The sequence below is a fragment of the Octopus sinensis genome, linkage group LG21 (genome assembly GCF_006345805.1).
Source record: "Octopus sinensis linkage group LG21, ASM634580v1, whole genome shotgun sequence".
NCBI classification, from domain to species: domain Eukaryota; kingdom Metazoa; phylum Mollusca; class Cephalopoda; order Octopoda; family Octopodidae; genus Octopus; species Octopus sinensis.
This window is the reverse complement of record NC_043017.1, coordinates 22,933,223-22,945,722: the sequence shown is the minus strand read 5'-3', so window position 1 is coordinate 22,945,722 and position 12,500 is coordinate 22,933,223. Positions and strand designations below refer to the sequence as shown.

Below are 12,500 nucleotides of genomic sequence, written 5' to 3'. Positions count from 1 at the left end.
CATCTAGCAAACATCTGTCTCCCAACACGAAACAACACTTGGCTGGGAACCAGTGTCACAGTAATGATGGTGTCGTATCTGCTGTTGATGACTTTTTTGACCAACAGGATGAAAGCTTTTTTCACCAATGGGATCCAAGCACTGCAACACTGATTGTAGAATTGTGTTGACCACAAGAGGGACTATATGTTAAAAAAATAAACCTCATTTGGTCACATTCAATGAGAGTATCATGGTCAGCTGATGAAATTTTCATCTGATCCTTGTAACTACTTTTACTTTAACCATTTCAACAAATATGGACTACAATTCTGAACATGTTTGTTTCTTATTAGACCTTTTCAGTGAGGCATAAACTTCACCATAGTTGCTGAAGTAGAAATGAAAAATTCATGTTGAGTAAATCAACAATATTGTACACAAGGGGATGTGAAAAATCAGTCCATTCAGATCCAAATCATATTTTATTTAGAGGCACTATTTGCACGAAAATCTCTAGTTAAGTTAATGTTAACTTATTTCTAAATCTTACATTCAGCATTAAATACAATTAAACACCTTTCACTCCACTATGTTACTACAATACACTTGTCTACCATTTAGCAATCTGAAATCTATTCTTAAAAATCTTAATCATAACTTTCTTTCTGTTTCGTTTTTGAGCACCTCATTCCATTGGTGAATGGCTTTGATCCTCCTAGCTTCTGAACTGAAAAAATGAAAAATGAGAAACACCAACACTGACCTGTCAGAAGCTCACCATCAGATGACCATTTGTTAGCCAAATTTTCCCCAACATTTTCCCCTCTATGGTTTTCATCACTGTGTTTTGGGGTATTAATGGAAGCCAAATAATCAGCCCACTTTTGGGCCATCTCACACAGATCTTCAGCCAATGTCAAATCCGGCACACCATGCTTGGCACGGTGACGGTTATGGGCTTCCAAAGCTGACCTTTCAAGTTCCATCTTTTGCTCTTCAGGAGATCCTTCAATGCTCTTTTTTGGTTTATCCTCTGGTTTTGAATCTAAAAATTGTTTAAAACTTTCTGGAATCTAAAAAAATAAATAGAAGCCAATTAGTGAATGTTCAGAGCTGCTGATGATGTTTAAACAGGATTAAAGGTTTCTTTTCCCCTATAACTTAATCAGAACCCATTAATTACTATTACTCCTAGGTCCATTCTGACACCTTCCCAGTTCTCATCTATGAGTTAAATAGATTCTTGTAAGGGTATATTGAGATCCTTAACTGCAGTGAAAGTAATCAGTCTAGGAGGAGAAAAACTCCTAAATTGACATCCTCTTCTAAGATGTCCTAAGCCTACACAGAAGAATATGACTGATGAGGCTAAGATCAGGCATGTTCAAGAACATAAATTCATATTATGGAGGCAACTATCTCATGTCAATTTGAATTCTACTGCAGAAAGACATAGCAGGAATTGTGGAATCAGAAGAGTAGCACCTCTCCATAAGAGATTCTGTGTGTACACCTTCGGACATTTTTGTTATTTACCCCTATAATGTTGCCTTCATCCAATTCCTTTGTAGCACATAAAACAAATTATCATCATTATTATATGGTATTGTTGACTGACTGAGTAAAACTATGACCAAAGTCATTCCAGCCATGACCATCCTCTATTTCTAAGAGTACATTATTCAATGTGTCTTTCTCCTTTTTCAAGGTGGCAGGGTAGGATTGGAATATTTGGCTGCTATTTGTGTGTGTGTGTGTGTGTGAAGAAAAGTGTTGATTTCGGTGAAAAGGCAGAGCAATTAGAGCACAAAAAAAAGCATTCAAAGTGATTTTATGAGTATGACGCATTGAAGCAAGTAACGCAGTAAGGTCAATAGTTATAAGTTCATGACGCACAGAAGCACGTAAGACACTAAGGTTAACTAAGGTATAAAATAATAGGCATGCCTTTTCGCTGGGAGGCTAATTGGGCTCCTGATCCACTGAAACGGAGGGGGTTAGGTTCGGAACGCAACTAAGCCTTCGACTAAAACCTAGAGTAATCTTACGGAAGGGGGCTTGGGAGCCTCTAATAAGCAGCTTCTAATCCCGATCTATCACTAACCCATCCTAGGGGTTCTAAATGACATGGCTGTGGTGATGTGCATGGTGGGTTTGTTTAGGAGGAGGATGATTGCATTGGATTAAGGACCACTGAAGAATGAGGCTTTGGAAATCCTAACTCGTTAATTATTCCCTGCATTTCTCAAATCAAAAAAACGTGCACGTTTGAAAGCCAAAACATATGATAATGCGTCTTCGCAAAATACAAAAATGCGCTCAGTCATACAGACTGTTTGCAAATGCGCATTCAACTGTCAAGGGTAAAATTATCTCCGTCCAATCAAAAAACAGCTGGCAGTCTATTTGCGTATCTAGCTGTACGCATGCACTGCGTACAAATTTCTATGTTTTAGCGATTTTGAATGGATATGTCCATAACTGATGGGCATAAGGGGTCGGTTTATCGATTTTTTTTTAATGGCTTTCTGGGGTGACAGGGGAAAGGAAAAGTTCCTCACAACCACCCTCAGACAGCTTTGAAAGCCCATAGAAAATGCGAGCCTTTTACGTGAAAAACTGTTTTGTATAAAAGACACACAGACACACAGACATTTTGCCGTTTATAGATATAGAGATTCATTTCACTAGTGCTTGGTATTATTTCAAGCAGATTGAACTATCTTTTCAGATATGAAAGGAAGATACTGGAAACTGAATTTATTTAAAATACTGACCGTGTCTTCGCCAAATTTTTCCTCTTTTACCGTCTCAACCACTTCTCCATTCGCCTTCGTAACTTTAGTGATACATGTTGTAACATAAGTTTTGTTTTGTTGAGCCATCTTAAATGCTATACCTGAGTAATTAACTGAAAAATGATGAAAATTATTATTATTATTATTATTATTATTATTATTATTGAGTGAGAGAGCAGTGCATGCCATCAAAGTGACACTGGGGTAAAATATACGAAGCCCAGCATACCCATCATGACTACCCGTCTGATAATGGTACACCAGGCACATGCATCACAACCATATGTGCGCGACATGGTGATCTCATATCAAGATAAACAGCACATGACCTTGCAGGTGGGGCCCAGTTAGAATTTTCTTCAGGTCGAGTAGCCCATCCTGCTCAAAAGGTCCCTGAATAAGGGTTGCTTAGGATGTTGAACGAAACACCTATGTTTCCAGAGGTGAATTATTCAAACTCCAAAGAATCCCTCTCAACACATGGCTATGATGCTCCCCCACTACTTCTGCTCGTGATCAGAGATGCACGTATTGTCAGCCACTAAGGGACATGCTCAACTGGTTAAGGTCAAACAACTGACAAGCAAATCTGTGGTATTGAGCAGAATATTTGCTGTAGCCCATCTTTTTATTATTATTATTATTATTATTATTATATTATTATTATTATTATTATTATTATTATTATTATTATTATTCTTCTATGTTTGACTTTTGCTTTATGTCTGTACAAGTTGGCTCCAAGTCTCACTCAGAGACCTCAAGAGACGACAGGCTGGAAGTTCACGTTGTTATTATGCCTAGTGTGCCATATATTTGGGGTTTTTTTTTGGTGTTGTACTAGTGAATGTCTAATAAATAAATTGAAAAAAAAAAGTTTGTTTTAAACCTTGGGATTACATAGAGAGTATTTTGCGTAGGATATGAGCAGTTCCCATGAGCACTATCTTTTGAATTTCTGCCATTTTGGGGTTTCCTGGTATCTGAGTTAGGTAGCAATCAGCCCCTTTCGCTATCATTCCCAGGGCACCTATGACAACAGGTATTGTTTTAGTCTTCAGGTTCCACATTTTGCTGATTTCTATTTCAAGATCTTTATATTTGCTCAGTTTTTGGTAGGTATTGACAGATACGTTTATATTGATTGGGACAGTTATTATTATTATTATTACTATTATTATTATTATTATTATTATTATTATTATTATTATTATTATTATTATTAGTATTATTATTATTATTATTATTATTGAGTGAGAGAGCAGCACATGCTATCAAAGGGATATTGGGGTACAAATATATTCATCATGACTACTCGTCTGAGAAGTGTACACCAAGCACACACAAATCACAATCATTATTGATATTATTATTATTATTACGGTGCCAGTCTGAAAACTACAATAAGTGTTTACAAATCTTGTATTTGGAGTACACTTTTGTATAGGGCAGAAGCATAAACTCGCTCCTACAGACATTTAAACAAACTTGAAACCTTTCGCATGTGCTGTCTGTGCAATATCTGCAATATAAATGGCAAGATAAGATATAAAATATTAAAATCTTTAAAGAAATGTGATATCTCCAATATCAAAACCATGCTGCAGGGAATTTAAAGCAGTTGGGTCGGACATGTTCAAATGAAAGATGATCGCATTCCAAAAATTTTTTGTATGGCCAACAAGAAGAGACACACCGTGGAAAAGGTAGGGTCCTTACGTATAAGGATAACTAGAAGCAATCACTAAAGTCTTCACAACTTAATTTGACATCCTGGGAAAGTAAAATGTGCCGTGAAGCATCAAAACAATTTGAGTTGAAGAAACAGAACAATGAAAGAATTATATCCTGCAATCAACCAGCCACATTTGTCCAATCTCAGACAAAATCATTGTCCTCTAAAACCAGTGATATCGGCATTTGACATTCTTATAGAGTATCCACTTTTCACCACCGGTCAGTTGATAGTTCTAAAATGGAGATTTTTTTTCTCGTGTGAATAAAGGGCAGTGCAGATATCGACACGTTATTGTCGATTGTTTTCACTCAGTTCATGTGGAACCCACTTGCCAAGCTTAGAGACGATTTCAAGTTCTTGCAAATGGCGAAGGACTGTCGTGAAATATATTTTGGGGATTTTCGGGAAACAACAATCCAACAACATACGCAAAATTCGAGCGTAAATATAAATTAATTATTACAAATCGTAAAATACAGTAAATATAAATTAATTACGTTACATTACGAACAGCAGTTTTGTTACAATGTATTACATTTCTAAGGCGGCGAGCTGGCAGAAACGTTAGCACGCCGGGTGAAATGCTTAGCGGTATTTCGTCTGCCACTACGTTCTGAGTTCAAATTCCGCCGAGGTCGACTTTGCCTTTCATCCTTTCGGGGTCGATTAAATAAGTATCAGTTACGCACTGGAGTCGATATAATCGACTTAATCCGTTTCTCTGTCCTTGTTTGTCCTCTCTGTGTTTAGCCCCTTGTGGGTAGTAAAGAAATAGGTATTTCGTCTGCCTTTATGTTCTGAGTTCAAATTCCCCCGAGGTCGACTTTGCCTTTCATCCTTTCGAGGTCGATAAATTAAGTACCAGTTGTCCCCTCCCCCAAAATTTCGGGCCTTGTGCCTAGAGTAGAAAAGAATATATAACATTTCTGCATTTAAACCGGGGTTGTCTGTAAGTAGATTGTCTAGTAGTCCTAGTAGATTTTAATTTTTAATTGACTTATAATTTACATAAATTATTTTATGTTAATTTTTAATCGATTTTTAGTTTAGATTTAATCATGGACAAATTTTTATTGAAACCTCAGAAAAACGAGAAAGTGAGTCATAGCAAACAAGACGAACATCAGAATAAAAAGTTCACATCATCAAAACGAAAATATAATGAAAATTACATCCGATATGGTTTTATATTATCGGAAAAGGTTAACTCGGTTCCTTTTTGTATGGCTTGTTTAACAACACTCTCAAATGAAACGATGGTTCCCAGTAAACTTCAATGTTATTTAATAACAAATCATCCGAAAAATAAGGACAAACCAAAAGAATACTTTTAGATGCTAAAAAATAATTCTAAAATTTAATCAAAAAGGCTGAAGAAATTTCACTCAATTCCCGAGAAAGCTCAAAGCGCTAGTTACAAGATAGACCAGCTTTTGGCAAAGAAGAAAAAAGCGTGTTCTGATGCCAAAAACATTATTTTACCAGCCTTAGAGATCGCCGTTGGCACAATGGTTAGTGATGAAGTCATTAAACAGATTAAGACCATTCCTTTGTCTGCCCACACGATTTCTCGTAAAATTCAAGACATTTCGTGTGACATTGACGATCAGTTCCGCGAACATTTCATTGAAGCAAAAAGGAAACTCGAAAACTCGCGGGCCTTACAAATCGATGCAAGTACAGACACCAGCAGCAAAGCTCAACTAATTTCATTTCTGCGAATCATCAGAGGTGGTAAAATCATATGTCAGTTTTTCTTTTGTTGTGAATTGAAGGAAAGAACAACAGTAGATGTCTTTAACTCGGTACGCCAAAATGTCGTACTGAGAGGGAGCAGTGGCAAACTTGTATTACCGTTGATACTGATGGTGCTCCATCCATACAGGGTAAAAAAAAAAAAAGGCTTCGTGGCTGATATATTACAAAAACATTCACAAGTTGAAAATATACGTTGCATGATTCTCCGCGAAGTTTTGGTGTCAAAATCTCGGCTTGATTGTCTCCTGAAGACGATGGACAATGTTTTTAAAGTGGTGAATTACATAAAATCCCATTCCCTGCGGTGCAGACTTTTTGCATCATTATGTGAAACTATGGATTCTGATTTTAAGTGTTTACTGCTTCATACCGAAGCAGTGTTGGAGAGTGGACTCTGGAGAAATTCAGAAGATTTTCAAACATATTTTTTTTGTATCAAACAGGCTTCTCCCATTGTTTTCATGTGCGTTGTGCAAAGAAAAAAAAGACTAAAAAGAAAAAATCCAGAAGGTGGGGAGTGGGTGTTCATAAATTTTCAAAACTTTTTTCTTAAAAAGCTTTCCTCCATCATTTGCGAGTGAGTGGCAGAAGAAAATTTGAAAAATCACGGTCAAAACGAAGAAAGTCCAACTAATTTGAGTGTGCTATTCCGAAAATCTGTCAAGGCATTATATTGCGAAAACCCGGCAACGATCGGATACTCAGCCAGTATCCGTATTATATATATATATATATATATATATATAATATATATATATATATATATATATATATATATATATATATATATATATATATGTATATATATATATATTCAATATTTAAAGTTAAAAGCAAGAGATGCAAAAAGACACCTACCTGTGAGACGAGGAAAAAGCAAAATTCAGTCGCGTTGTGGACGATGCGCACCTTTGATCAACCAGAAGACAATCGCGCTTCAATCTGCAGTAGTGTGTTTCGTTGTTACCCCCGTCTTATATATGTCACAATCCTAATCTTCCGCCTCTCCTTCCTCATTTTTGATAAGGCAATCTTAATATCAGTCATTTGTAATGTACTGGAAGAGTGATCAGAGCGTTGCATCCGGTCTATGTCAGTCAGAATATATATATATATATATATATATATATATATATATATATATATATATATATATATATATATATATATATATAGAGAGAGAGAGAGAGAGAGAGAGATACATAGATAGATAGATATAGGTAAAGTATATGCACGTATAGACATACAATCATAGCAATGTAATTTAATTACTGAAAACATGCATGTGTGCATACATACATACATACATACATACATACATATATGCATATACACACACACGTACACTTACAAATAGAAACTCACAGGCATGAGTATGTGTGTGTGTGAGTGTGTGAGAGTGTGTGGAATCACAGTATTTATATGGATTTTTTACTCTTCCTGGTTGTTACCCTTGAACAAGTTGTCTTTCGCTTTTTCATCATTCGTACAATTACATACATACATACATACATACATACACCGGAGGCGCAATGGCCCGTTAATATATATGTTTTATAATTCACTAATTCCAGATACTGACTATGGCCCCGATGGGGTACCACCTTGAAGGGTTTTAGTCAATATATATGTTTTATAATTCACTAATTCCAGATACTGACTACGGCCCCGACGGTGTACCACCTTGAAAGGTTTTAGTCAATATATATGTTTTATAAATCACTAATTCCAGATACTGACTATGGCCCCGATGGGGTATCACCTTGAAGGGTTTTAGTCAATATATATGTTTTATAAATCACTAATTCCAGATACTGACTACGGCCCCGATGGGGTACCACCTTGAAGGGTTTTAGTCAATATATATGTTTTATATTTCACTAATTCCAGATACTGACTACGGCCCCGATGGGGTACCACCTTGAAGGGTTTTAGTCAATATATATGTTTTATAATTCACTAATTCCAGATACTGACTACGGCCCCGATGGGGTACCACCTTGAAGGGTTTTAGTTAATATATATGTTTTATATTTCACTAATTCCAGATACTGACTATGGCCCCGATGGGGTACCACCTTGAAGGGTTTTAGTCAATATATATGTTTTATAAATCACTAATTCCAGATACTGACTACGGCCCCGATGGGGTACCACCTTGAAGGGTTTTAGTTAATATATATGTTTTATATTTCACTAATTCCAGATACTGACTATGGCCCCGATGGGGTACCACCTTGAAGTGTTTTAGTCAATATATATGTTTTATAATTCACTAATTCCAGATACTGACTATGGCCCCGATGGGGTACCACCTTGAAGTGTTTTAGTCAATATATATGTTTTATAAATCACTAATTCCAGATACTGACTACGGCCCCGACGGTGTACCACCTTGAAGGGTTTTAGTCAATATATATGTTTTATAAATCACTAATTCCAGATACTGACTACGGCCCCGATGGGGTACCACCTTGAAGGGTTTTAGTCAATATATATGTTTTATATTTCACTAATTCCAGATACTGACTACGGCCCCGATGGTGTACCACCTTGAAGGGTTTTAGTCAATATATATGTTTTATAATTCACTAATTCCAGATACTGACTATGGCCCCGATGGGGTATCACCTTGAAGGGTTTTAGTCAATATATATGTTTTATAATTCACTAATTCCAGATACTGACTACGGCCCCGATGGGGTACCACCTTGAAAGGTTTTATTCCAGATACTGACTACGGCCCCGATGGGGTACCACCTTGAAAGGTTTTATTCCAGATACTGACCAGATACAACATGACGGGACACAACACTGAACTCTGTGTTTCTCACCACAAAGCCAGACCTGCACCTCCTTATGTTGATTCAAGCAGAACAATAATATTGAGTAAAGTATACTAGCCATCTCATTATGGCTAACCACTAAGGGTGGGTGTTACTGTAGCTTTTAGCCCCAGGAGATCATCGTCTCCAGCTGGCTTTAGGCACACTTTCTGTGCCCTTATGGTATTTGCAAAGGGAGGTCATCCCCTCTCGTAAACCTAAGTGATACGCACGGACTGCAGTTTCGAGGTTTTTGCCTCTTGTCAAATAATATTGAGATTTGACGTAAAATTGTATAGAATTGCTGTTATATACGCTGATACATTTTAGCTTTTATCATTTTATATGCCCTAAGCAGTCTCGTTTCAGTTTAAAGCCATTTTGAGAAAGATGTTTTACGTTTATTTTTCCCGATTGAATAAAAGACGTTTTTATATTCGCGATGATTATTCTCACCTCTCCCTCTCCCTCTCAATCTTTCTTGCTCTGTCTCTCACTCAGCCCCTCTCTCTCTCTCTCTCTCTCTCTCCTTCACTCTGCCTCTCATATATTCCCTTGCTTCCTTTTTCAAATCAATTCTTCCTGGTTTTCTCTCATCGTACACCCTACCCTGATTAAAAAGAAAGCATACAATGTCGCCAATCCAATCGTGACATAGCAATTATATCCACACACACACACACACAATCATACATATGTTCATACGTATACACATACACACACATAAACGCACACATATACATACATTCATTGATGCATATAAGCATGCATACATACATACATACATACGTACGTACGTACATACATACATACATACATACATACATACATACAACATACATACATACGTACGTACGTACGTACGTACATACATACATACATACTACATACATACATACATACATACGTACATACATACATACATACATATATACATACATGCATACATACGTACGTACGTACATACATGCTTGGGTATGTTGCCCGGAAGCTTGAAGAAGACAGTAGAATTGACATGAAGCGTAGCCTCTCTTAGACACAAGACCACTACATCACATCACATCACATTTTGAATGCTATGCGTCTGCGATCCAGGAACAGGAGATGACCACAAAGTATCTAGTGAACAAGAGAGACAATGACGCTCTTGTAATCCGAAGGTGCAACCGCAGGTGTAGGCTATGTCATGTTTCTGTGGAAGAGATCACGCATGTGATTAGCACCTGTCCTAAAATGTTATCACGGTATTACTTCCTTATGCGGCACGATGTCATCGCTAAAACAATTTACAATGCCATCTGCAAAAATTACTGTCCTGAAATAAACTTCGAAAGTCCCTGTGTTTGTTTGGTAGTATATATATATATATATATATATATATATATATATATATATATATATATATATATAAATTAATAATAAAATATTAGGGAATAAATCCAAACTTACAGGGAAAAATCAGATTTAGGATTAAATCCAATTTTATAGTATAAAATATTATATTATATCATATTATATTAAATTAGGGATAAAACCACTATTAGGCAAATCAAACAATGAAAAACATAAGCCAATACATAAAATTAATTAATTTATATTATTCTAAAAATATATCAAAAGTATTAAAAGTTTAATAAAAGATAAAGAGTAAAACACTACGATCGTTTCATGGCTGTACAATTCGTAATAATTCGAGTTATGGTTACAGTCAATCTTCAGGTTAATTGAAATATTTAAAATATAATCAGAAATATTTAAACAATATTTTTAAGATATAAATAATATAATAATTTTACTTATAATAAGCTCTATAATCAAACTAGAAACATAAAACTTAACAATTATGATTATATCAAAATCGACTATAATGTTAATTATTAATTTTAATTTATAAGGTAGGAAACCCACCAATAATCTAATATCGGTATTAGTCTATATCTAATTACATAAATATTTAAAAATGACTAATATATATAAATTATCAATGAAAATATATAAATATATATAAATATTAAGATCTAAAATAATCTTTATAAATAAATATATATGCACATATAATACAAACCTAATAAATTAATTTTTCATATTTAAAGATGAAATAGCTAATTTCAAAATACAAATAAACAAACTTAAACGAATTTTCAGAAATCTTATGTAAAATACTTATAGAAATAATCAATTCGTAGTAATATAGTATCGAATAAATACTATAAATACTATAAATATAATTATCAATGGGAATAACTAGCGAATATCAATTTAAAGAAAGAGATATATTTAGGAGTTTACAAAGAATTTGAGATGAACCAACCTGTTTTCTTAGCATCAAACAAACATGATTTTTATAGAACTTCTAATACTTTTTTGTGTATGTATGTAGATACTTCCAAACAAACATGATTTTTATTGAACTCCTAGTACTTTTTGTTTAATATTTTCTCAATTATTTCCTTGTAAACTGTTTTTAACATTTTCTTTAGGTGTTTTCGCTAAATAAACACTCACAACGCCCGGTCTGGGAATCGAAACGGCGATCCTACATCTTTAATCAGCATAAGGTTAAACTTATTTTGCTCATTTATAATATACTCACTTATATGGTTCTCTTGTGTTTTTTTTTGCAACCAAACCTGTCTGTCGGGATGTATATGTGCGTATATACTCATACAGATTCCCACATTTACTAGAGTGTATCAGATATTTATGATTTATAACTGGCGCAGGAGTGGCTGTGTGGTAAGTAGCTTGCTAACCAACCAAATGGTTCCGGGTTCAGTCTTGGCAAGTGTCTTCTGCTATAGCCCCGGACCGACCAATGCCTTGTGAGTGGATTTGGTAGACGGAAACTGAAAGAAGCCTGTCGTATATGTGTGTATATGTATATATATATATATATATATATATATATATAATAGGTGTGTGTGTGGTGTGTGTGTGGTGTGTGTGTGTGGGGTGTGTGTGTGTTTGTCTCCCTAGCATTGCTTGACAACCGATGCTGGTGTGTTTACGTTCCCGTCACCTAGCGGTTCGGCAAAAGAGACCGATAGAATAAGTATTGGGCTTACAAAGAATAAGTCCCGGGGTCGATTTGCTCGACTAAAGGCGGTGCTCCAGCATGGCCGGAGTCAAATGACTGAAACAAATAAAAGAGTAAAAGAGTAAAAGAGATCTATTCGTGCATATAGATCTATGTATGAAAGGGAACAATAATACTGTGTTTTGTTGCAACATTTTACAGAGTTGCTTAATGTATCGCTTTTTGCGTTGTCATTGAGGTCAAGTATCATTAAAGGCTCTTTTCGCAAAGACGTTTTATGCCTATCTTCCTGATTGAATCCTCAACATATCATTTTCACCCTATTTTTATACTCACAACTTTCTCGATCACACTCTCCCCTC

At 35.4% G+C, this 12,500-nt stretch overlaps 2 protein-coding genes across 2 annotated transcripts in view; one reads left to right on the top strand and one right to left on the bottom strand.

Annotated features, from left to right (window-relative positions):
- Positions 1-7,293, bottom strand: part of LOC115222903 (Golgi-associated plant pathogenesis-related protein 1-like) — a 10,749-nt gene extending 3,456 nt beyond the window's left edge. The window contains exons 1-3 of the mRNA XM_029793290.2: positions 7,135-7,293; positions 2,760-2,893; positions 746-1,055 (exon numbers count right to left, since the gene is read on the bottom strand). Of these exons, the coding sequence (XP_029649150.1) occupies positions 746-1,055; positions 2,760-2,867 (418 nt within the window). The 5' untranslated portion in view covers positions 2,868-2,893; positions 7,135-7,293. The remainder of the gene's footprint in view (positions 1-745; positions 1,056-2,759; positions 2,894-7,134) is intronic.
- On the top strand, positions 4,613-8,517 carry LOC115222807 (SCAN domain-containing protein 3-like). The gene is made up of 3 exons (XM_029793111.1): positions 4,613-4,716; positions 5,888-6,708; positions 8,483-8,517. The coding sequence occupies exons 1-3, from the start codon at positions 4,613-4,615 to the stop codon at positions 8,515-8,517; spliced, it is 960 nt and encodes a 319-aa protein (XP_029648971.1).
- The last annotated feature ends 3,983 nt before the right edge of the window (positions 8,518-12,500 follow it).

What these genes read in the sequence shown, in the direction of transcription:
- LOC115222807 (XM_029793111.1), top strand. Translation starts at nt 4,613, where the DNA reads ATGAAAGAATTATATCCTGCAATCAACCAGCCACATTTGTCCAATCTC. An exon ending in GCATTTGACATTCTTATAGA is followed by an intron (nt 4,717 to 5,887) that starts GTATCCACTTTT and finishes TTAATCAAAAAG; the next exon opens with GCTGAAGAAATTTCACTCAA. An exon ending in TTTTCAAACATATTTTTTTT is followed by an intron (nt 6,709 to 8,482) that starts GTATCAAACAGG and finishes CACTAATTCCAG; the next exon opens with ATACTGACTATGGCCCCGAT.